The sequence below is a fragment of the Petaurus breviceps genome, unplaced genomic scaffold (genome assembly GCF_028583685.1).
Source record: "Petaurus breviceps papuanus isolate PSGF00001 unplaced genomic scaffold, PetGlider_PUasm1.0 120, whole genome shotgun sequence".
Taxonomy (NCBI): Eukaryota; Metazoa; Chordata; class Mammalia; order Diprotodontia; family Petauridae; genus Petaurus; species Petaurus breviceps.
The window spans coordinates 304,839-330,040 of NW_027185627.1; the positions used below are offsets into that span (position 1 = coordinate 304,839).

Consider the following 25,202-nt stretch of genomic DNA (forward strand, 5'->3'; position numbering starts at 1 on the left):
CAACTGGCATTTCTTCCACTGAGATTATCACTAAGTTTATGAACTCTTTCCAATTTGGTATGAGGGATGTTGGAAGGATGACAGCTATTCTAGTTTAAGCTTGAGTCATAATGTCCTTTCATTTGTTGAACATCTCTTACATGGGAGGCAGAGACATTTTGAAATTCATTTTTATAACATTTAGTTTCTGCTCCCCTAGAATAGCAAAAACTTGGCGCCACAGCTCTTTCTAATCCCAGGTAAGGGAAACCACTCAGTCAACAAGAGTCTACTGAGCTCCCCCCGGATGCCCAGCACTCTACTAGGTGCAGTGTGGGAGTCAATAAAAGTGTTAAGACAACCCTCTCCTGAAGCTCCTAATCAGGAACTAGTTGGGAATAAAAGATTGATACATTAAACAATTAGAGAGCAAGGAAGTTTTAAATTCTGTGGTATTTCCTATAAGGACTATAGGAGTTTGGAGAAGAGAAGGATCTTTATGAAGTGGAAATCTAGGGGAAAGTCGTCCTTATTTTTCTATAAAAGTTCCTCTAATATGCAGTGGGTAAAATTGAATACTTTAAAAAAAACAGTAGAAAATTTCCTGTGTAGTTTTAGAGTGAATCACCCAATCAGTCAACCAACATTTTAAAGTGTCTATTAGTTGGCAGACACTGTGCTAAGCCTTAAGGACACAAAGGCAAAAACAGTCTCTGTTCTGAAAGTGTTCACAATCCAATAAGGAAAACAGACATCCGCGCATGTGTCACACACACACACACACACACACACACACACACACACACACACACACTGTAGTGAGAGGGGAGGCCCTAGCATTTGAGGGTAGGGGAAGAAGGTGGAATTTGACCTGAGTCTTGAAAGGACCCAAGGGAAGATAGGCTGCTGAGATGATGAGGGGGAGCATTCCAGACATTAGAGACAGCCAGTGAAAATGACCAGAGTCAGGAAATAGAGTATCATAGTGGCTGGAGTTGAGAGTTGAAGAACAGGATTTGGGATTTGCAACCCCATTTTTTGCATTACTTGATATCAATTTTATTAGGTAATTTGCATGAACAACAATTGCCTGCTTTTTAAATTCTTAAACAGATTTAAGAAGTATGGAAAATAGCAACACACTATTGTAAAATACATGGATTAATTATTTTTAATTGATTGAGTATACAAGATTGCAGTTAGTTTAATAATCCAGGATCAGAATTTAGACAGTAAGATAATCAAAGCTGAGGACTTTGTCATTAGGTTCAAAAACATTAGTTAGTCATTAATTTATTTTCACCAAACAATTATTAAATAGTCACTATGGGTGACTGGCTGCTGCTGCCTGCTACCAGACAAGATGTCTTTGAGTTTTTTGAAAATAAGGGTAAAGGATGGGTCCATATTTGTCACCAGAGTAAGATTCTGTAGTGTGACTTTTTGCCAAATACTTGATTTTTTAACTCCCTGTCAAGGCAGGACTGTTTCTAGTGAGTGTGGGTGTGGAGGTGGGTGTACTGTTCCCAGGCTTCTGGGGTTTTGTATCAGCCACTGGATCCCCCACCATCTCTGGACCCAGAGTACCAGAAGCAGCTGCCGCAGCTACTGCAGCTGTTGCTGTGGCCACTGCTGCCACCTCCAACACCCTGAGGCTGGGCCAGACCATGTGCTCCTCTTTCACCCAGGTCCCACAGAGTTCCCCTACTGACCTTCCACACTGTCCTTGGCGTTTGTGATTTGAGAAGTCTGGAAATTGCCATAGGTGCCAGCAATTTAGTCCCTTGAGGCCTGCTCTGACTTTGTTGTGCCCAGCGCAGCCCATGCCAGAGTGTTCTCTGTTCCCAGCCCAGTGTGATATACCCTTCCTGTGGGTCTTCCAGGTTGATGGACTGGAGATGTGTTTCATTCTGTCATTTTGTGGGTTCTGCAGCTCTAGAATTTATTTAGAATCATTTTTTGCAGATATTTGGAGGGATTTGGGGGCAAGCTCAAGCAAGTCCCTGCTTTTACTCTGCCATCTTGGTTCCATCCCTCCAGGATGGGTCCATATTAATGTAGAATGGACTGTGGAAAGATTATACCAAGGAAGAAATGGACCAGAATCATCAACTAATGAAGGGACCTTGAAAATCATCTATGGGAAAGAGGAAGTTTTTAGTACTAGAGTTCTGACTTTGTTGTCTTCCTCCTGTTCCATGCTTTGATCCTTTTTGTCCCCCAAATAGGAGTGTAAAGTCAGATTGCTGTGCTTGCTTTGCTTCCTTTGCTTGTTCATGTTGCCACTCAATTACTTGACTTTTGAACTTTTTGCCACAGTAGAACTCTGCTACCAAAGAGGGGAGCTTTGTCCCAATCGCTGGGGTTTTCTTAGCTGCTGGAGCTATTAGTTGGCTGTCCTCTCTGAAGCCTCCACACGCTCTGGCAAACTGTCAACCCCAGGACCTCCACCCTAGACAGCAATCCAGATCTAAGCAGGTTAAAGCAAGAGTGATTACCCCTCAGACTGGTCGCTTGGTCCCCCTACAATATGCAGACCAGGAGCTCTGAAGCAGTTACATGATGGCAGTGGCTGCCACCATGCCTCAGCTGCTTCTCCCTCCAGGGGGCAAAGACCAGACTGCACTCCCAAACTTCCTGTTCCCCAAGTCCAGACTGCACTTCCTCTCACTTTGTCCTTAGCATGTATGGGTTGATGATTCTGGAAACCACCATAGCTGCTGGTGATCTGAAGTCTTTCTAGCCAGTGGCAGCTGGTTGTGGCCTCCCTGAGGTTAAAACCTCCAACTCGTGGGATTACTGTGCTGGCCGGGCTGTCTTCAGCGGGAAGTTAGCTTCTCTCTGTCATTTTGTGGGTTCTGTTGCTCCAAAGTTTGTTTAGAGTCATTTTTTCCCATGAATTAGAGGAGGTGGAAGTGGGAGCCGTGCAGAAGTCCTGTTTCTACTTTACCATCTTGGCTCTGCCAGTTCTTACATCTTTCGAAGTTGTTTGCCTTTATAATGTTGCAATTATTATATAAGGTTTTTTTTATTTCTATTCATTTCATGCTTTATCAGTCTATAAAAGTTTTCAAAGTTGTTCATTTTATAATATTGATCTTCTAATGTAAATTGTTTTTCTGATTCTGCTTTCTTTGCTCTGTATCCATTCATGTAAATATTTTCTTCTATAAACTTTTTGACTTTTTGAAATATATTTCCCTTACTTGTTTTACAGCATACTCTAGGACATTCATATACCACAACTTATTTAACCATTGCTCAATTTATGTACTTAAACTTCAGTTTTACAGATGAAGACATTTTAAGGTCTTGAAAGGTCAAGCTACTGACTTCAGATCCCAGAGCTAGTACTTGGCAAAACCAGGAATTAAATATATGTATCTTCTGATTCTAACCCTGTAATCTTTCTTTTATATGTGGAGATGCAATTAATATTATCCCCAAATGTGATTTTTTTGCATTAAAGTCTAATCATTTGGGTCCCAGTAATTGTCATTTTTTTTTTTATATTGGGGGATGAAGTTGTATTAATCCATTTTTTCATACATGCTGTGGATAAATGGCTATCACAGATTCCTGGGAAACCTTTAAAATATTTTGTAGAATGAACTTCTTTTTTGAGTCATCCAAATACTTTGGAAACATAGTGATTCTTGTGCAAAATTAAAGGTATGAATAGTGATTCTTGTGCAAAATTAAAGGTATGTTTGTCTATTGATTAAAAGCGTTGACTACTAAAAACTCAAATCACCAAATGTTTATATGCATGTACTACATTTAAAGTAACAGTGGATTGCTAGGCATCATTGTGCCTAGTTGAAAATACTTGAAAATACTAAATGATATTTCTTCACAGATATTCTATAGGACAAAATGTGTGGTAAATCATCTGGGCTGTCTCCTGTGATTCCTGATTAGTAAATTTTTATTAATAGGCTTGATGCTACAATTAGACTTAGCTATTATTATTAAATAGCTAAACTACTTCATTCACTGAACAGTGATCTGAGAGGCTAGTAGGAGCATAAAAAGATTTCAAACCTTTCTACCCTTGGTCAAATGTCATTTCCACATGGTGTGATATGTGAAAGATGCCTTCCTTTGGATTTCCTGAATTAACTTGCTTCATGCAGCCAACTTTGCTTTCTTTTATTTTGGTTTACGGTATAAAAAATTGAAGAGCTTAGTTACTAATAACATTTCTATTTACTCTTGTTTCTGTTTACTTTAGAGACAATAGATTGTAGACTATATTGCTGGTAGGTGTCAATTCTCTTGTTGAATATAATAAGTAGACATACTTCCTGGGAAGCAAACAGTCTCTAACTTTGAGAAGTGATTTAGACTTCAGTTGACAGCTTAAAAGCCATCTGTACTTGCAATTTATTTTGCTGTTGTCAAGTGACATAATGATATCTAATTTCTAATATGACTCTAGCTATTGACATGCAGCCTTCTGTACTTCTTTAGTTAGATTTCACAAAGAACAGGGGTTTATTAATATTAGTTTGTCAAAATATAACATTTTGACAATAGTTTTTTGTTTTGTTTCTGATAGTATAACACATGTTTGATAAAATCTGGTTCACATTGACAGGCAATGATTATTTTCATTATTTTAATTTTTTTCTTTCTTTTTCCTTTTTTTTTTTCTTTCTTTTTAAAGCCATGCTTTACATCATGTCCCTGGCTATATGGACTCTGAAGACTTACTTAGGCAAGTGGGCCATCATGTTGGTGTTCTTTAAAGCCAAACTTGTGGCTTATAGTCATATAACTATTGGGTTAATGGAGTTCTTTTAAAACCAATGCATAAGTCTGTTTGAAATAATTAGCTCTGAGATTTTCAACTTGAAAATTTATTTTAGGCACCAATAATAAAAATTCATTTTGTTGTTTCATTGAAAGTAGAATTTAAGGGGCGGCTAGGTGGCTCAGTGAATAGAGCACTGGCCCTGGAGTCAGGAGGACCTGGATTCAAGTCCGGCCTCAGACACTTAACACTTACTAGCTGTGTGACCTTGGGCAAGTCACTTAATCCCAATTGCCCTGCCGTCCCCGTCCAAAAAAAAGGGGGGGTGGCCAGGTGGCTCAGCGAGTAAAAGCCCCAGCCCCAGTGTCAGGATGACCTGGGGGATTGAATCTGGGCTCAGATACTTAGCACCACACCCAGAAATAACTGGCCGTGTAACCTTGAGCAAGTTACTTAACCCCAATTGCTTAAAAAAAAAAAAAAGTAGAATTTAAAACCTAACAGAGACAAAATGTGGTGTACACACACATAAGCAGATTTTTCCTTTTGGTTGTAATTATTTTTTTCAGACTTAAATTATTCTCTTTTACTTCATAGGAATGACATTCCTTTAGGAATTTTAATATATGTTTTCTTTGAACAGTATTTACAATTTTATTCATTTTGATTGTTTCATATACATTGTACAAATCAAATTGACAACAAAGCTTTAATCTTTCTTATAGAATATTTATTAAACTTTTCTCTCCCTTTCCTTCCCTTTCTTTCCTTCTTTGCCTTCCTTTTCCTTTTATTTTTCTTCTTACACACCAGACAAGATTCACTAGTTAGAAATGAAAAAATTAAGATCATTCCAGCTTTCTCCAGACCTAGAGATGAAGAACAAGAGGACATATATGAGAATTTAGGAGAGCAATTCATAGAAGAGTTTTTAGAAAACAATCATCAGAACTGGCAGGAAACAAAGCTAAAAGAAATCCAAACCCTTTATAAAACTAATGAAAATTATCACCATCAAGAAAAAGAAAATCATAATAATTGGCAAAAGGTAGAACTCCAGAAGCAACATGGGAAATTTGCTGTCACACAAAATTTTGGCATTGAGTCGGAAATACTTCCTGTTTCCAGATACCCTAAGGAATATGATACAATAGACAGGAGAAGGAAAAAGAAACTTAAACACAATAGTTTTGAAGACAGTGAAAGAAGCCAATATGATCACAGAAGCTTGCGATCTCATGATTCTATCTCAGGTGCTAAGGTAGTAAGTAAATCTGAAACTAAAAATAAATTCTCAGGATATTCGAGTGCTGAAAAATACAGCTTTTGCCACACTGAAAAGAAAAAACAAATTTACCCTATTTTGCGTCCATACAAAAATGGGCTTTTAGTTAAAAGTGGCAAGTGTGCCACCAAGTTGGAAGGTGTTGAATATAACTATTCAAGTTGTACAGAAGCTTGTGAGAAGGTAATTAGCTTAGAAGAGTCCAACGCTAATTTTACTCCCGTAGGTACTCCTGAAGAATCTGATAGTAATGCTTCTGATGAACTGCATTGTTCCCTTATCTCACCTGATGAGCTGGGTAAACTAGCTTTACTTTCATTGTGTCCATCAAATACCTGCCATTATGGAGAGTATCTTGAAAACTCTTATGTAACAAATCCATCATTCTCCCCACAAAGGATCAGTTGTGATGCCAAAAACCATAAAGTTAAAGGAGAAAATATGGGAGGTCACATGCAAGAGTTGGTGCCATCTCCTACTGAGGAATCTCAGGAGGAATATGTTGATACCATGGATGAGTTACAGTATTTAGTGGAAACGGTGTCTGAATATTTAGCTGAGAAGGAAGAAGAAATCAACAAATTTAGTTCACTTTCAAAAAGTAAAACCAAATATAAACAGAATAGCACTTTTGGTATTGTAGATCAGAAACCACCAGTGGACCAAATACCGCCTTTACCCACTCAGGAGAGTGGCAAGGACTGCAAGGCCAAGACTCTTCCCCTCCCTGAGTTGACTGGAGTAAAAAACACAGTCAGCTCTTTGTTCAGTTCATTCACTGAAAAGGTGGGCTCAGGCACAAAGCATCTCTCTGCATCTGTGGAAAAGCTTGTTTCCTTAGTTCCTGAGAAAGCAGAAATCTCTCCCCAAAAAGAAAATAGTAGTTTGGATTCTAGACCTGGAGACAATTCAGTATCTCCAAGCCTAAAAACAGGTGGCCAAAGAGAAAGAGACCTTTCCATGCATTCTCCATTACTCTCTCAAACCAGTGATGATATAAATGCTGGCAGATGGAACACAACCTCTGAAAATGATTGTAAAAATACTAAGACTGTGACTCAAAGTCTTCAGGATTCATCAGAATCCATCAAAATCCAATCAGATCCATCAGAAAGTGCTATAAAGGACTCACCTTCCCCACAGACTCAGAGTTCAGTCGTGAGTTCTATTTTTAATATGATAAATCCACTAAAGATGTTTTCAGAAAAGGAAGAACCAAAAAAAGAAGTTGACCAGTGTATTCTAACAACTAAAGAAAGACACTTACAGGTTGATCATGAGTCAGAACAAAGGAAAGTTACCTTAATAAATGACAATAATTGCAGTCTAGTGTTAGATGTGAATTATAAAGAGAGTATTGACCAGGTCCAAGTTCATCCATGTGAAGATCATCCATCTTCAGGAGTAACCAATGAACTTCTAGATTCAGTTAGTTCTTCCTGTGTGAAAGATAGCATAAAGAGCTTTTCAGAAGGAGAAACATGTACATATGTGCCTCACCTAAGTCAGCAAGAAGTATGTGCCAAAGACTTACCCAGAGTTCCTTGTGGATCATATTGTAGAAATGAAAATAAAGGGAATGTAAACGAAGAAACCTCTTTACCACCTTTAAAGCTAGACAAAGTGTCTGGTGACAGTCTTTTCCTTAGCCCATTAAAAAAATCCTTTAGTCAGTTTTTTCTTACTTCCCCTGAATCATCTTTAAAAGAAGTTTCATTTGGATCCATGGAAGTTCACCAGTCTGATGTTTCAGAAAGCAGTCCAAAGAAAGATAAACGCTCATTTTCCTTCAGTGGGAAGCTACATATTCCATTTTTAGGGTCTCTTGGTAGTTCTGAAAAGCAGCAGGATTTAAAGGAAAATGGAGGCTTCTTTCCTTCTTTATTTAAATTTGCTTCCACTGACAACATTACAGCCCCTCCAAATCAGTGTTGTCATGACCCACCATCTGTTGCTGCCGAAGAACCTAAAAACAATTGCCCAGAAGTTTCAAAAAATAGTTTAGCAAAATCCAATTCTGTTGAATCTACTTCCAATCTTCCAGGGGAGATTAAGAATACACAAAATATCGACCAAAGTCAACACGAACTAGAAGATGGAAATCAATGTGATAAAGATACCTCCGGCACCCCTGTAATTGTACCCAAAGAATACAGAGTTTCTAATTTGTCAGAAAGAAGTAAGAATTCAAAGCAAAAAGCAAGAACCCCAACAGCATCAGATTCTTCATTAGTTTTAAATGCTGACTTCTCAAAACCATCATCAGCCTGTGAGACTAGAGAAGATGAAATCATGGATGATACTTCTAAGAAACATACTAGACAGGACCTACTTTATGGACAGCTGAAATTTTCTTCTGAAAATTTGCTCAGTCCACAAGAACTAAATATGAGAAATGAAAGTCCACATCAGGGAAATAGTACCCCGGGTTTACTTTCTGGAATATTTAAGTTTGCATCAAATGAAAATGTTACAGATGGTAAACCAAATAAGGTAAAGTCCAAGTCTCTAGATTTCAGAAAATGGTTGGGTGTCAGTAAGCATTCTAGCCTTGATGATATGCCTGTGAACTCAGATGTGACTATCAATCAAGAGAATCATGTTGAAAAGCAGGCTTCTAGCAGTTTGAAAAGTTTCTTATCTTTTCCTGAAAAGAAAGATAAAAGCATACAAGTAAGTGAGTCTTGGATAGATGAAAACCCTACAACAACCAATAAACCAAATGGAAAGTATCACATTTCTTTTGACTCTCCTCTTTCTCATAGTGTTCCTAGTGCTCAACAGGAACTCATCAAGAAACCTTTATTTAAAGAGCAGTTTCCTCACCAAATTCCTGGGCCAAAACTACAAGCAAATTCAAGTGAGTTGAATTCATCTTTACTGAAGACTAAAATTATCTGTGCGTCAAACTACTACCAGGCTTTTGAGGACATGAGTAGTCCTTTGGGTTTTGAATGGAATTCTGGCATGAAAGACTTCTCTGGAGATCTCAATGAAATCATGCAACCAGTTTATTATGTTTTAAAGCAGAATACCCTTCCACTAGCTGAGGTTTTCTCCTCCCCTCAATCAGATAGTTCAATAGTTAATCTTTGCCAAAAAGACCAAAACACAACTACATTGGAATGGAGAACAAATCTGGATGGTGTTGACTGCAATGATTTGTCATATGAATCACTTGACCAGTTAGCATTTCACGAAGACTATTCAGTAAAAGAGAGGATGTGGGCAGCTAACTCAATGAATGGAAACTGTAGTCATTTTCCATTTTTTGTAGCTAATAATAAGTATTTGTTTGAAGAATTACCCATTGACTTAAGTTATTCTTCAGGTTATAACCAAACAATGTGGACTCTAGTTGATCAAGAGTCCTTAAGAATGGATGAAACTTTTGCATTTTTAAGTTTTGATTATGAGTACCACGAATGGTTGTCATGGCTTGAAAATGGAATATGGTGTCCATCAGAGGATGGGGAATATGGGCATTATGTGTACAGTGATGGCCAATATATCTATTCTCTGCTCACTGATTCTACTGGGCAATATGTATATGTATATGCACCTGATTCTTCTTTTCAAGAGTATTTGGACTATGATTTCCAGATGGATGCTATATCAAATGCTATGTTAGATGATAACATGATTGCTTTATGTGGCTTCAAAGTCCTTCTTGGCAGTGAAGATGAATTATTTTGGTGTGATGAAGAGAAACCATTAGATGACTCTATTAATAAGCCTCTTGATTTGTCTATGGTGTTGCAAAGAAGTGACAAACTAATGAATATGAATTTTGAAACCTTTTCAGAAATGCTTGAGGAATCAATGAATTGCCAAAATGATCAGCCATTAGATTTTTCAGGATATAAATTTAAGAAGTTCAAAGTAGCTTTGGGACATGAAAAAGAAAGGTCTGAAGACCTTGAGGAGATCCTTGATCTGCGAAGCCAACTCAAAAGACTTAGTAATTGGGATTTAAATGGAGAGACTCAGATTAGAGAGAAAGATAAAAGGCAATCTGTTGCTGAAAATACATCAAGTGGAAATTTTGATTTTCATATGCAAAAGGCTTCCTCTAAATTAGCTGTACCTTTGGTTCTTCCTGAAAACACAACCACAAGCCCTAAGGACATAGCAGAGAGATTGCCCACAAACAAAATGACTTCTTTTTTTTCTACTTTGGGTGATTTGGTTGGGAAGACTTTGAGTTATGATAAAAATGAGTCCTTAGAGACTTCTGTTGTGAAGAAAATGGATACACAGTTGCAATCACCTGAATTGCCAAATGATGACCCTCCAAGTGTACTATTTGCAGTGAGCTCAAAAACTGTGGAAGAAACTCCTCTGGAGAAAGATGAAGAGAGACAAGTCATCTCTAATATTCAGAGTTCAGAAGTTACTAAAAATCAAAAAGAAGCTTTACCTATAAATAAAAATACTCATGTGAAAAAGCAAAGTTTGTTAAGATCAACTTCACAAGTAAGTCAAATAACTCCTGATGTTAAACCAATTGGAAAAGAGCATAAGCTTATTACAACTGATCCTATTCTAAACCCTTTGGGATCTGAGTCTGATAAAAATGAACAGAAAGAATGTAAACTTACTGAGAGCCAGTCTTCCACAGAACCAGAGGGAACACTATTTAAAAGTGCATTGAAACTTTTTGGTCGGGGAGAAGATTCTTCTGTAACTACAGCAACAGATAAACCCCAGACATCTGGATTTTTTGACTTCTTTAAGACCCAGAGTAATAAGGGAAATTCACCAAACCTGGAAAGGTGTGGTGGTAAAGAAGGAAAGGCACAATCTCAGGAAAAGAGAGAGTCTACAGGTATTTCATCTCTCTTTGGTTCCCTTGGGGATCTCTTTAAAGCAGATGTGTCCCCTTTACAGTCAGCTGAGAAAGTCTCCCTTCCTTCAGGTATTGACAGCCAAGAAATGATCAGGACAAGTACTGATATGCAACCATCCAGCCAAGATGACAAAGTACTTCCTTCTACACCTATTTCTTTATCAAGAAAACCTAGGGCTAGAGTCCTGAACAAACAGGCCACTATCCATGACAGTGGGCCAAAGGAGCCTTCAACTGGAGAGAACCAAGAGAAGAATAGTATAGGAAAAGGTGTATTCTTAGGAGATCAGCCACTGAGTCCAACTCCCTGTATTAACCATCTTGAAAAATTATCCAAAGATTCTTCATTGGACCGTGGTGGTGGTTTGTCTTCAGTGACAATGGAGGACCCAGGAGATAATCAGAAGTCTTATGATGCGTTGGGTGGAATTAGTTCAAACAAACAAGATGAGCTTTTTGGCAAAGAAGGGAGTTTTTCAACCACTACAAACTCTACATCGAAGCCAGAGTTTCCAACAAGCAAGAGTGTATTCTCTTTCTTGACTGAATCAGAAAAATCTAGAAAGCAAGCTTCTGCTACTAGCCCAAGTGCTAAATTTCAAGAAGGAGAAGGGTTATTTAAACTACCTTCCTTCTTTTCCTCTAGGGGCTCTAACAGTAAGAAAAGTGTCTCTCAGAGTAGCTCCAGTTTTGGTTTCTTTAACTTGTCTTTCTGGGATGACAAGCAACAAAATAATGTTGAGAAGCAAAACTTTGTCAATGTACCTCCAGTGACCTCTCAACCCGCAAAGCCACCAAGTGTTTTTGCAGCCACCAGTGAGAAAATGAACAGACAAGCAGGTTTAAATGGAAACATGGATATCTCACCCATGGAGGCACTGCATGAGCAGAAAGTAGCTACTGGTGCTCTCCTTAGTGGCACCAAAGATGTCACCTCTGATGTCATCAAGTGTCACGGAGAAACAAAGAGCTATTCACCAGATTCTCTGTCTTTGGGTTCTTCAGTCCAGGTTGTCCATTTACAGAAAATCAGTTCTTATTCTCCAGAACCTCAAGTATCAGAGAAAACATTCCTTATGGACACAGAAACTGTAAAACCCCTTATGGAAACGCCTTATGAAAAAGAAGATTTGGGTCAGAAAATCTCTACTAGCGATTCCCTATGTAATTCCTTTTCATGTGATATCCACATATCCGAAAATCTAAATGATCTTAGTGATTCTACTAACATTCAAAGAAATGAGTGTTTTACAGAGAACCAGTTGAATTTGCCAAAGAAATTGCTCAACCAAGCAACTGATAAAGATAGCTTTAAGCGAGATCTTGAACCGGCCACTTTCTCTGATCCATCTGTGAATTCACTGAGTTCACAGAACAAACCTGTAGAAGCCCCAGAAGGAAATTCAGTTTTGGATTCTTCAGCAGAAATATTTTCAGGCTTCATAACTAAAATGAAATCTTTCTCTGGGAGAATGAGTGAATCTCCCAAAACACTCTCTGGACTTTTCTCTCCATCTCAAATGACAGAAGGAACTTCTCAGTCTCCAAAGAAAAGTTCCTTCTTTGGTCTTTCATCTAGTATATCATCTCAGTCCCTCACAGGAGACTTGTTTAGCATATTCAAAGGTCCCAAGTCAGAGACTCATGAACAAGATTCACATTTCCAGGTGAGTTCCCAGCTTCCAGACAATTGTCCCAGAGAGACTGTGGAATTGATACCCAAAAAGGAAACCAAGAAAGAAGGAAACTCAGAAATTCTTCCTTTGGAATCAGCTATCAATGACCCTGAAAGGGCAGGGGGCATTCAAAAGTCAGAATCTTTGGCAGATGACTCTAGACTGAAAATTGAAGTAGAGGACAATAAAACTCTTCTAACTGAACCCAAAGAGTCTGAGTTAAATGCTTCTGATTCTTCCATTTTGGGGGATGATGTTGTGATGCGAACATCATCTCTGGATAATGTAAGAGAGAATGAGGCATTGCAAGGTACCGACATGGAGCACACATTCGAAACAGAGAATACTTCAGTTACTTTACAAGTGGATACACACCCTGCCTGCATAACCAACCAGACTCCTCTTCCAGAACAGGCACTTGTTTCTGAGTCTTGTCTAAATCATACTCTTGAGCTGGTACCAGACCTGCCAGCTACTCAGACAAGTCAAGACTTGTTGGAGTCATGTTTAAGTAATGGATTAGAGACTGAACATACTCAGGATGATCAGGAAGAAGTCAATTTGTGTCCACCCAGCCCAGGCAGCACATCAGAGACTAAAGGACAACTGGTGGAGCAATTAGAGACACGTGCCATCCCAGAAGCAAAGGAAGACACCGGCCAGTCCCATTCCCTGAAGAATCCACCTGCTGTTCCCCCAGAAACAAGCCATCAAAAATCTATGTTTGACATTCCAAATGTGCCTAATTTGCCAAAATTTGACTTCCTGTCCTCTGCTGCCGATCGTGGGAAATCACTTGGCTCTTTCTTTTCTCCTTCATCCTCTTTTGGGAATAGAGAATCAACAGAGTCTGGTTTTATGTCAGGTTTTAAGAAGTTCTCAGTTCTCTTTGAAGGAAATAATGAAGACAAAGGGAATGCAGTAGATAGTGGCTTAAAGCTAGGATTTGGAAAGAAACTAGACATTCCATTTCTGTGGCAAAAGGAAAACAAGGAGAGTACTGCTCAGGGGGCTGCAGAGACCCTTCCTCCAGTTTTAGTAATAGACAGTGATCAAGGTAATAGCCGAAGTAGAGAAGATACGGCTACAGAATCTCTTGATGTATCTGGAGTTAATGTTGAACCAGTTCTATCCTCTGGCAACCTGGAGGTCATGGAGAATACATGCATTAAAGACCTTGCAGGGCCGGAAGTGATTAATAACAAGCAAGAAATTCCAGTATCTGAAGAGCGTCATCAGACCAGGACTATCATCTCTCCCTCCATGAATTTCATAGAACAGGAAGGCAAACTTTGCCCTGAATCTGAAATGCTTCAGCAGAAAGAAAAGCAAGAGCAAGAAATTGTGCCTGACAGAGGGCTTCTTACCTATGGTGACTCCTCATGCGAGCCCCAGCTGACAACATTGAAAGGAATCATGGAATCAATGACTGAGAAAAGGCCTGTTCTCAACAAGAGCATAATAAATGGTTTCAAGCAATTGACCATTTATAATGCAAGTGACGTAGAAGTAGAACTAGGACCCTATGTTATCATTCACAGCCTTATTATTATCCTGTCTGATCTCTCATGTCTGTGTTTAATGTTAGAGTTAGGTAAAATAGACAGTCAATGTGTCAGCTTCTCCAGCCTATTACCTTTTTACTTGTGGTGCTTTTGTGTTAGCTTATCTATCCCATTCCCTCTGGGGCTGTGCTCCTGGGTACACATCCTTGAAGAGCTCAGTCATTTACTCATTTGCCTCTTTTACTGATTTAAAAGAATCTGCTGCTAAAGAGCCTTACTCTAATGCTTTGGGGGGAAATCTATATTGCATAATGAGTGAAAATGGGGTCAGAGTAGATGGCAGCGAGGAATATTACCAGGAAAAAATCAAGTATTCCATATGAGTATCAGTGAAAGTGGGTCTGATTATTTCTTTGAGTCTAAGCTACTTAGTCAAAACTTTGTTCTGTATTTGGGGGACAATTCTTAAAACTCTTCTCACTTTTCAGTCTTCTGTGGTACTTCCTCCAGTGTTAGTGAAGGTGGTAGATACAGCTAGGTATGATGTACAGAGAATAAAAACACATTTATATGGCACATTTATAATAATAATTCACATTTATATAGCACTTTAATATTTACATGGAAAGTCTACACTCTACACTTAACTCATGCCCCTCAGCTGCCCAGTTCTCTGCATCTTCTTCCTGCGATCAGCTGTTGGTTAGGGTAGGGGGCTTTTGATGTCCTATATCTGGCTTTCAATTCCCTTGGGCCCAAAGGAAGGTGTAGAACTCAAGAGAATTCCCAGGTGAGTTGGGTCCGCACTACTCCCAAGACCAGAATACTGTACTTCTAGACAGTGGTAGAAGAAATGGATTTGTCGTTTGATGTTAGTAATGCAGGTTAGCCTAGGACATTGTTCACGACTTAGGCACAAGGATCAGTGTTTTCTTTGCAAGAGAGGCACAATCAGGTGCAAATTAAGAACGCTGCTTTGCCTTTTGTACCTGGGCCAACCAAACTGGAATGGTCATAGCCTTTGCAGAAGCAGAGACAGGTTGTTCAATTTATACTCAGCAAAATGCCCAGTGCAAACCATGACACAGTTCTCTCCCAGCAGCATTAAAAAGGGTTATTGGGAGTGGCCAAAGGATGCTAGTTTTTGAAAAACACTCCAGTTTCTTTCTTTCCCACTAGATTTGCTCTCAGAGTGGGTAAAAACTTGGCTGCCTGTGACAGGAAAGTATCTTGCCTGCCTTTCTCCATGTGAAATTCAGCTGGCTCTGTTTTCACAATGTCTTAGCCAGAAGAAAAGAATGATTGGGGTTGGGAAGAAATAAACTGAGCCGTGGTGTAGCTGGTCTTTTTTATATCCCAAGTCTAGATTTTTTAGGTCCTGTTGAGTTTGTGAAGCATTCCTGGGCTTCCCATCAGGAAGACAGAAATAATAAGAGGCCATCTTTTTTGACTTACCTGCAGTGGACTAGCCTGCAGTCATCATCCTTCGAGTAGAAATGCCTTATTTATCTCTGAAGTGTTTGATATCAAATTCCAAAGACAATACAGTGCTGTGGATTTGGTTAGTGAATAGTCAGCCTAGGTTGTTAGCCTGAGGTAGCACCTTCTTGCTGTTTCTGTTTCCTCTTCCATGCTGCCTACCTTGCCATTTGTTCACTCTGCTGACACCTTCAACTTCCTTCATTCACCATAATTTTCTGCTACTACAAAGTGGTTTGCTTGTTGGGTAATGTAGGAATAAAGTATAGAGGAAGATAATATGGATGTTAACACTAGGGAATAAGGATAGGAGTAGGGCGAGGAGATCTATGGGTCTTCTCTAGGAATAAGGACACCTGGCACGGTTCTACATTTAAAAATGGAATATGCCCAATTTATTAAAAAATGGTCCGTGCCCCTACAAACAGTTGATTGACCTACTATGGGAATGCTACCTGTTATGGATATGTGTTTGTGATTCTTCTTCTATGGTCAAGATTTTTAGTTGTTTTATTCAATATAACAAGATCAGCCACTTGTGGAGTTTCTATGGTCCTGATTTTGTTCTTTCCATGGCTTATCTCAGGTTGTGACTGATACAAGAATGAGCAGTGCCATTTGCCTGTTGTTAACATAAGAATTAATCATTTACATTTTCCTTGGTGAGGCAGGAGAAAAGGGAGACTTCACTTTAATAAAACAAAAGTTTTTTCAAGGGATCAAGATCAACTAAGGTTCATTTGGAGAAATAGTAAAAAGTTAATACAATATTAAATCATTCTGTTTCCAATGTTCTAACTCACTCTGTGGGAAATGAAAGATGAATATAAAATTGTATTCATGACAGCCACTGGATAAAAGTTTCCTGAGAAGATTCCAAGGTAGAGAGAAATTTTAGATAAAAGTGTCATACTGCTTTAAGTGATTCTCGATCTTGTCAATAGAAATATAATATGCAGGTAAGAAAGCCTTTGAAACTGTATATAAGGCTGATGTTAAAGCTTATGGAGAACCCAGGAGTCAACTCCATTTTATATTTTTCCCCTGCTGTAATTTTTGTTAATTAGAAAGTAGTTCTACTAGACTGTGAGGTCTTCCCACTAAGAACCCTAACGTGAAATCCTCAATGCCGCTATATGGAAGCGACATTTACCCTGCTGGTTCTTAAGCCCTGTCTGGGCACTAGTTTATGTTCATTTCTATTTTCCTCTCTAACTTCTGACTTGCCTTTGTTTTTCTTTTCTTCTCACAGTCCCACTGGCAGTAGTAGGTATGGTTCTTCCTGTAATGTGAGTCAAGGGAGCTCACAGCTGAGTGAGCTGGACCAATGTCACGAACACGCTCACAGCTCAGAGCAAGATGATGACCGCCGAGAACGGGACTCTATCCACTCCTGCCACAGTGCTGGGAGCTACACAAAGGGTGGCCAAGCAGGCTTTGGGGAGCAGGAGGAATTGCTGGAGGGGACCAGTGAAGCTGAGAAGGGAAAAGCTTGTGAGTCAAAGGAAATGGTTAAAGAAGATAAAACATCTCATCTTCCCCTAGAACTGGACACACATAAGAGCTCCCAGGAGAGGTAGGTGATCTTTACAGCAAGGGGGATTTTCCCAGCTTGCAGATCTGGCTCGATCAGGGCAAGATGTTTCTTTCCCCTTCCTTCCACCTGCCTCCTCCCCAAATCACAGAAAATCAACCTGATAGATCAGTTATTGGTGCTGCTCAACATGAGTCCCTTGGACTTCTGTAGTCTGTTGGGATGCTGCAGTTCCATAGGTGGTTCCTGTACAGGGTCAGCGCTGCTTTCGTGTGCTGGCAGGTACCGACCTTCTGATCTACCTCAACTTAACTTCTCTGGATTCAAAACTAAAGCTATTCAGAAGTGAAAAACATTAGAGGAATTATCCTAGAGAGTAAGAAGAGCTTGGCCATTGTTGGCTGCCTTGCGGGTCATTTTTATGGATTCAAATTCCGGTATTAAATTCTGAGTGTACCTAAGGCCAAAAGACTCAGGACAGAGCCATTAAAAGTCAGAAAGTCTTTACTGATTCCTCATCCAGAAGAGCATAATCTTATATTAAGCAATTTGGACTTAAAGAAAATAGAAAACTTGACCTTTTAAAATCCATATAGGAACTAAGCCCATAAATAGTGTATTGCCACTGCTAGGCAGCATTAGTCAGTCGGGTAGCCAGGAGTAGCTGACAGGTGGTGGAGGGAGGGTGGTTGAGGGTGACTAAAATACTTGGTATTTTGAAGCAGAATAACAAACTACCCATCCCTCACCTTGAGTCCTGGAGCAGCAAAGATCGGTCACTTGGCAAGTGAATGTGTAAAAGAGAATGGCATGTCTGTCATTTCCCAGAGCTAACTCCAGTTTTGAGTGCTTTTCCAGAAAAACAAAGCTGCCTTTTCTTTTCTCCTTCCCTCTGTCTAGTGAGTGTCCACTCTTTGTGACTGCTATTCACCAGATGGGGGTAGGGGAGAGACTAAGGAGGGCAGCTTTGGTGCTATACTTCCAGTCAGCAAGTGGCCCCCATTTGGATTAGACCAAATATCTTAGTCTTGCTTTGAACAGTGGCAGGGATGGTGGTAGGACAGGTAACACTTCTCTGTTATCTCAAGACTGGGAGGAAGGAGGTGAGTTATTACTAACTGAATATTTTGTACTGTCAGTAATAGGGAATGTAATAAAATGATCTGGTCTAATGTAATGCAGTCATCTCTCCCTACAAGATATCTGGTCATCACCATTGTTGGCTTCACAGAAAAAGTTTCTGAGGCCTGAGAAGTTCTTTATCTGACTCAGGGAAAGTTAATGGCAATAATGGGGCTAAAATCCTTAGTACTGGGACTTTGTGTTTAGAATGAGTGTCAGCAGCCATTGTGTCTGAGATTGGTTGTCCTTAGGCAGGGGACATTTCACTTATCTGAGAATTAAAGAGTTTCTTTGGTTGAGGAGGAGAGTCTAGGAAGGAGGGGGATGCAAGTGGATAAATGACAGGTTCTTCTAATCTATATAAACATCTCTAACCATTGAATCAGTGCCATCTTACTGCCCATGGCATAGATTGCCAGACCTCAGTCTAGTGTTTAGTCTACAGATAGTGAATAAAACAGGGATGGGGGCAAAAATAGTTGAGGAACAGTAAACTATGGTAAGGGCCAGATGAATGTTTCTATTTGATTTTTGAGGTTCCTTAGTTGTAGTAGCTCTTACTGGGTATTCTTGTTTTGTGGGACAGTCTGTTTCTAAAAGAAGTTTTTTTTTTTCTTTGTTCCAAGTTGTCCTGAAGAGAATCACTCTTCGCCATTTACCCAAGCTAGAACACATTGGATTCGAGCAGTTACCAAAGTCCGACTCCAGCTACAAGAGGTAGGGAAGCTACTGGTGTGGTATGGATTAAAGCTACTTATCCTTTGTGAATGAAAGGCTCACAGTACTCACTGGGACCATTTCTTGGTGAGGATGTTGGAGAATACGAAAATTGTTAGTTTTATCAGACAGTGCTTCCAGGAGAACTTGGTCAAAAAGCGGGAACTGGAAGAGAGGAAACCATGAGATCTGACCTAGTTTTTAACCCCTTCCTGATTGTTTTGGGGTAACAAGGCATTAGCTTTCTTCTTTCTCATTATCTCAAAACAGAAAAATCAAATGAATATGATGTTTCAAGAATTTGGAGGTGAAGTGAGACACTCATCCCCAGCATCATGGTTGCTTACTAAAATGTATCTGATATCCATTCAGAAGTTACCTCCACTGATGCAGATTGCAGCCCATCCATTCCTGCTTATCATAATGTGCATCTCTTGTTTGTGTCCTCCTGCATAGTCAGCAAAGGGGAGGTCACCTCCCCTAGTGTGCATCTTCTTCCTCTTCTTCTTCTTCTTCCTCCTCCTCCTCTTCCTTTTTGGCAAAGGGGAGGTCACCTCCCCTAGTGTGCATCTTCTTCCTCTTCTTCCTCCTCCTCTTCCTCTTCCTTTTTTGCAAAGGGGAGGTCACCTCCCCTAGTGTGCATCTTCTTCCTCTTCTTCCTCCTCCTCCTCCTCTTCCTTTTTTGCAAAGGGGAGGTCACCTCCCCTAGTGTGCATCTTCTTCCTCTTCTTCCTCCTTCTCCTCCTCCTCCTTTTTTGCCTTTTGAAGGGCAACTGGGGTTAAGTAACTTGCCCAAGGTTACCTGGCTAGTTTTTTTTTGGTGTGGGTGTTAAGTGCCTGAGGCCAAAACCAAACTCGGGTCCTCCTGACTCCAGGGCCAGTGCTTTACTCACTGAGCCACATAGCCGCCCCTCCTTGTTTCTTCTGACTTCATAAGAATATCAGAGGAGCACTCTGGCTGTCTACTTGTCATCCCTTGTTTTCATCCTATGGCATGCCTATGTTCTCTTCTTAGCATGAATAATTCCATGATCTTTTACTCCTGTTCTTTGGGGTTCTTCACTGGTTATATGTTATAGCCTTCTTTCAACTACCATGTGCTTCTCCGTTGCTATCTGTGTGGGATTCATTTTTAATTCTATAGAGATAGTTGAATTTCATATTTTGCTGCCATACTGTAACACCAGCAAAATTTTAGCATTGACAAGATGGACCTTTGCTTTCACTGAAAGCTTGGGGTCAATAAAGGAAGTTTGCCAGCCAATTCTCCTTTTCTTGTTCCTGTCTGGGTTCATTTTGTTGTCTGTCTGTACTGAATGTGTCAGATATGCACATTGTTGAACTATTGCCACAGGGTATCCTTCCGAATGCATATTAAAATTTGGGTGTTAGATATTCTTGTAGTTCTTCTGTGGATGGTCAAGTCAGACTCCTTTGAAGAAGTGGCACTAAAGAAAACAAAGATGGGGAAAGCAGCCAGATTGGACCAAGTAAATATTAAGGCAATCATGCTAAGGCAACACAATTAAACAAGGTATTAAAGAAGGAAAAGCTATCAAAAGTGCGGGAAAAATCTCAGACCTTATTAATATCATAAAAAGGACCAAAATAGCATAAGCAGTTACCATCCTACTTGCCTCCTTTACTGTCTAAGATCCCATTGTATTTATTGTTTACGATGAAGCCTTTGATTTGGTAGAACAAATCTTCACCTTCTAGACTCTTTTACAAGGTGTCTCCCATCCATATGTCAGAATCATTCAAGATTCCTTAAACAATATAACAACAGAAATAGCCCTGTCCAATGATCCTCTGATAATAAGCAGGTGAGACAAAAAAATGGAGATAGATGCATGCTTTCCAAAAGTGTGTGCCACTGTAATGGAGGAGATGAGTGCTGAGTCCAGGTTAAAGAGGGATTTCCTGGGGAAGGGAAGGTCCTCCTGTTTGCATGTGGCATTGTGCCGATTGCATAAATAAAGAACACTGCAGATCCTCCTAGATGAGATTTTGATGACTTTGGCCCAGTCATTTTTGTTCACAAAGTCATTTTATTCTGGTCAAATATAAATTCTTTTCTCAGGATTTGGGACTCTGCAAGACTCCCTCAATTAAACCTTATTGACTAATTCCTTGATTATGGGTCTTAAGTTGTTCAACACCTGTTTTCTGGGAATCTCCTTACCTAATTTAATGGTTCAAGAACCAAGACATCACAACTAGAAATACTTGATTACGGTAAGGCAACAATTTGTTTTTTTTTTGCTAAAAAATGAGCGATCTCTCTTGTATCCAGTGGCAGATTTGAAATTTTTAGGAATGTACTAACTTTAGAGCCAGGTAGAATAGTCTGGCATTTTTTTCACTTGTGCCAACAGTATCAGTTATCACTGCTCACAATTAGGAAAGGAGATCTGTGGAGAGTCTCTGAAAAGGCAAGGTTGTCTACCATGATTATGAAACAGCAAAATCCTTTGTTCCTGGGTTGTGCCTGAGATCTCAGACTTTGTTGCTCTCTCTTAGGAAGTGCTGAAAGTCTTTTTCATGAGCTGCCTTGCAAAGGAAGCTGTATCTTGCTAAATCAGGTGTATGTAAGCTTTCTCCTTTAGTATTCTTTGCTCATTCACTGGAAAACATGAGCGTCAGAAAGAATGGTGGGGGCACATAGCAAGACTGAGGGTTTTTTTCTATTTCTAAAGGAGTTATCAAAGCTTTGTTCAAAATTTGGAGTTTAGTGTTGCATGTGGTAAATGGAATGGTTTGGTAGTCTTGAGATGTGGGTTCTGACCCTATCTTTGCCACTAATTGGCAGCGTGACTTTGGGTGCTTCCTTGATTTTAGCTTTCTCATTGGTCAAATGAGTAGATGAGATTAGAGGACTTTTAAGAGGTCTCATTAGGTCCTTAGTCCCTCTTTCCTGAACTACTTCAATAGCCTTCTCTAGGTTTCTCTACCTCAAGTTTCTCTCCATTTCAATCCTTCCTGCACACAGCTGTCAAAGTGATTTTTCCTAATGTACAAGCCTGACCATGTCACCCTCATCCCACTCAGTAGATTCCACTATCTCCCTGTTAGCTCTGGGATCAAATATAAACTCTTATTTGGCATTGAAAGTTCTTCACAACCTGATTCCTTCCTAATTTGACACTATTGATCACTCCTACATACTCTTCTCACCAGGTGTTCAGGACACCACTCTCTCCTGGTTCTCCTCCACCTATCTGACCACCCCTTCTCAGTCTCCTTTGCTGTCTCTCCTTTCAGATCATGACCTCCAACCATAGATGTCCCTCGGGGCTCTGTTCTGGGCCCCCTTCTCTTCTCTCTCTGTACTATTTCACTTGGTGATCTCATCAGCTTCCACAGTTTTAATTACTATCTTGAGGCTAATGATTCTGAAATCTACCTTTCCTGTGTCAAGACTCTTCCCTATTCCAGTCCATCCTCTGTTCAGCCACTAACGTGATTTTCCTAAAATACAGGCCTGATCATGTCACTGCTCTTCTTGGTTTCCTGTTGCCTCCAGAAGCAAATACAAAATGCTCTATTTGGCATTCAAAACCCTCCATGGCCCACCATCTTCTACCTTTCCAGTCTTCTTACGCCTTACTCCCAGACACATACTCTTCAGTCCAGTAACACTGGACTCCTGGCTATTCCATAAGCAAGACCCTCCATCTCTCAGTCCTGGGGATTCTCTCTGGCTGTCCCCATTGCCTGGAGCACTCTTCTTCATTTCTGCCTCCTGATCTTCCTTGGTTTTCTTTAAGTCCCAACTAAAATCCCTCCTTCCCCAGGAAGCCTTCCCCAGTGCCTTCACTCTGTCAATTATTTCCTATTCATCCTATATATAGTTTGCTTTGTATATGTGTTTGCACGTTGTTTCTCTCATTAGATTGTAAGCTCCTTAAGGTCAGGGACTGTCCTTTGTCTCTTTTTGTATCTCCAGCATTTAGCACAGTGTCTGGTACTTAGTAGGAGCTTCACAAATGTGTGTTGATTGATTAATTGATGTTCCTCACACATGAAGCTCCATCTTCTGTCACGGTGCCTTTGCATTGCCTGGTAGTCCTCTGTGGTTAGACTGCTCTCTCTGCTCACTTTCACCTCTTGAAATTTGTGCTTTGTTCCAGGACTTAATTCAGGTACTACCTTCTGCACGGGCTTTTTCTGGAGGTCACTTTCTCTCTAAACTCCTTCCAACTGTTAGCGCCTTCCCTTCTAAGACTGTTCTATAGCTATGTTGTATGTATTCTGTATGTACATGCTTATGTACATGGCTCCTGCATTAGAATGAACATTTCTCGAAGGCAGGGACTATTTAACTTTTGAGTTTCTTAGCACGGCTCCTGGCCTATGCTAGATGCTCAATAAATGTTTATTGACTGGTTGATTCAAGATATAATGCTCTAGCTGTACACTTCAGTTTTCTTCAGTTTTGCAGTCAAATTGCTAATGTATTATAATGAAATTGCTACTGTCATGTTGCAGTAAGTCTAATCATCAGACAGCAGTCCAGCACTTCATCTCCTGCTTCGCTTTGATCAGTCCCTAGACTCCCTATGCTCGTGGCTACCACATATGCTCTGTCTTAGACTGAATCCTCCTGGACTAGTCTTAGCTCCAGTCAGCTTCATCCTGTGCTCTTCTTTAGCCTCGCCCCCTCATGCTTTGTGCCTAGAGTATCTAGCTGCTTTGCTCAAAACCTATATCCTGGTGTCTGGATACATCTGACACATGGCCTGCCTTTGCACCAGTTTACTACTTTGAGAATTCTATGACCTCCACTTGCCTAGGGCACTCTAACTGTTTGATCTGGCCCTATTCCCTAAACACCTCATGCCTCTAATCATCACATTCTCCTTCCTGACTTAGTTCCACTCACTTTAGCCCCAAACCATTCCCTAGGCCTTCTCTAAACCTGGTGCTGCCTTAGTTCTGCTTCATGCTAGAGTACCTAGAGTTCTCTGCTCTTTTCTACATTGTGTTTTGTCCCAGTCTTGCCAGCTCTTTCCCTAGGACCATCCCAAGCTATCCTACCCAGGTCTGCAAGTGACTACCATCACCCTTCCAGGAACATATATATTACTGTGTTCCTGTAGCCTCAGCTACCTTTTTTTCCCACTGATTTAACTCAAACTGTATTTTTGTAGACGCATTCAATGGAAGAAAAAACATGGCTATGCAATTTATCTTGAGGAGAATGAGTTACCAGGATCTATTGGCTTTGTGAATACAGAGCGCTAGAGCAGTAAGCAGTTCGCTTTAACTGTCAGAGTGTTTTCTTCTAAGCAACTATTCTGGCCTTCCTTCCTGCCCAATCAAATGACAGGTGACTTTTGGAGATATTGAGCTAGCCCTTCACCATTAGCTGAAGTGGAAGGGACTTCTGATGGAGCCTGATGCCTTTCCAGTGGTTCTCTCACCCAAGAACTCTTTACCTCCTGATATTGATGTTGGATATGTACATCCAGGCCTAGCCCCCAGGATCTCTTCCTTGGTGACCATGTAAATAAGCACTGTTTTGGCTGTTTCTGTTGCCTGAGTGGAGACTTCAGGAAATAGCACCTGAGCTTAGCCTTTAAGAAAGTCAGAAATTTTAAGAGTTAAGGAGAAATTGTAGTTTGTGGATTAAATCAGGGCTAGAAGGCAGAGAGAGATGGAAAATGGCATGCTGAGTTTGGGGAGTAGGTCACTTTAGCTAAAATGTATAACATGTGAAAGAGAGTAATAGGAAATGAGTCTGAAAAGGTGTGTGAGAGCCAGGTTCTGAAGAGCTTTAAATGACAGGTCTTTTATCCTAGAGACAATGGGGAGCCTCTGAAAAGTTTTGGGTAGGAAAGTGACAAGATTAAATTATGGTTTTAGGAATATTCCTTTGGCAGTTGTGGAGCAGGAAACCAATTAGGAGGCTATTACAGTAGTCTAGGCAAGAAGTAATGCAAACTTGAACCTGGGTAATGGCTGAAGGAGTAGAGAGAAGGGCATAGATCTAAAAGGTATTGTGGAGGTAGAATGAACAGAACTTGGCAATTGATTGGATATTGGGAATGAGGGAGAAAAGAGTCAGTGATGACTTAGAGGCCGTTAGTCCTTCACTAGAAACAGGGAAGTTTGGAAGAGGTATTTTTGGGGGGAAATATGAATTCCATTTTGGAATCATTGAATTTGGGATGGTGAGAGGCCATCAGGTCCCCTCATGGCACAATGGGAAAAGTACTGGATTTCAAGCCAAAAAAGCTGGCTCCAAATCTCATCTTTGTAGCTTATTGCCCTTCTGACCCTGAGCATGACACTTAA

General features: G+C 40.1%; 3 protein-coding genes across 6 annotated transcripts in view; all 3 read left to right on the top strand.

Annotated features, from left to right (window-relative positions):
- UNC13B (unc-13 homolog B) overlaps positions 1–25,202 on the top strand; it is a 341,071-nt gene that overhangs the window by 190,957 nt on the left and 124,912 nt on the right. For all 4 annotated transcript variants that reach the window (XM_069088739.1, XM_069088747.1, XM_069088763.1 and 1 more), the window contains exons 9-10: positions 16,782–17,105; positions 18,812–18,902. In XM_069088739.1, coding sequence (XP_068944840.1) covers positions 16,782–17,105; positions 18,812–18,902 — 415 coding nt within the window. The remainder of the gene's footprint in view (positions 1–16,781; positions 17,106–18,811; positions 18,903–25,202) is intronic.
- RUSC2 (RUN and SH3 domain containing 2) overlaps positions 1–25,202 on the top strand; it is a 445,432-nt gene that overhangs the window by 7,017 nt on the left and 413,213 nt on the right. The window lies entirely within an intron of this gene.
- On the top strand, positions 1,306–14,433 carry LOC138162584 (uncharacterized). Its single transcript, XM_069089913.1, has 4 exons — positions 1,306–1,399; positions 1,510–1,710; positions 5,416–14,139; positions 14,306–14,433. The coding sequence occupies exons 1-4, from the start codon at positions 1,306–1,308 to the stop codon at positions 14,431–14,433; spliced, it is 9,147 nt and encodes a 3,048-aa protein (XP_068946014.1).

Excerpts from the sequence above, each read along its gene's own strand:
- LOC138162584 (XM_069089913.1), top strand. The coding sequence starts at position 1,306 with ATGGGTGACTGGCTGCTGCTGCCTGCTACCAGACAAGATGTCTTTGAG. Across the intron at positions 1,711-5,415 it reads CCTTCCACACTGTCCTTGGC|ATTGTACAAATCAAATTGAC; the intron begins GTTTGTGATTTG and ends TGTTTCATATAC. Across the intron at positions 14,140-14,305 it reads GTGTTTAATGTTAGAGTTAG|AATCTGCTGCTAAAGAGCCT; the intron begins GTAAAATAGACA and ends CTGATTTAAAAG.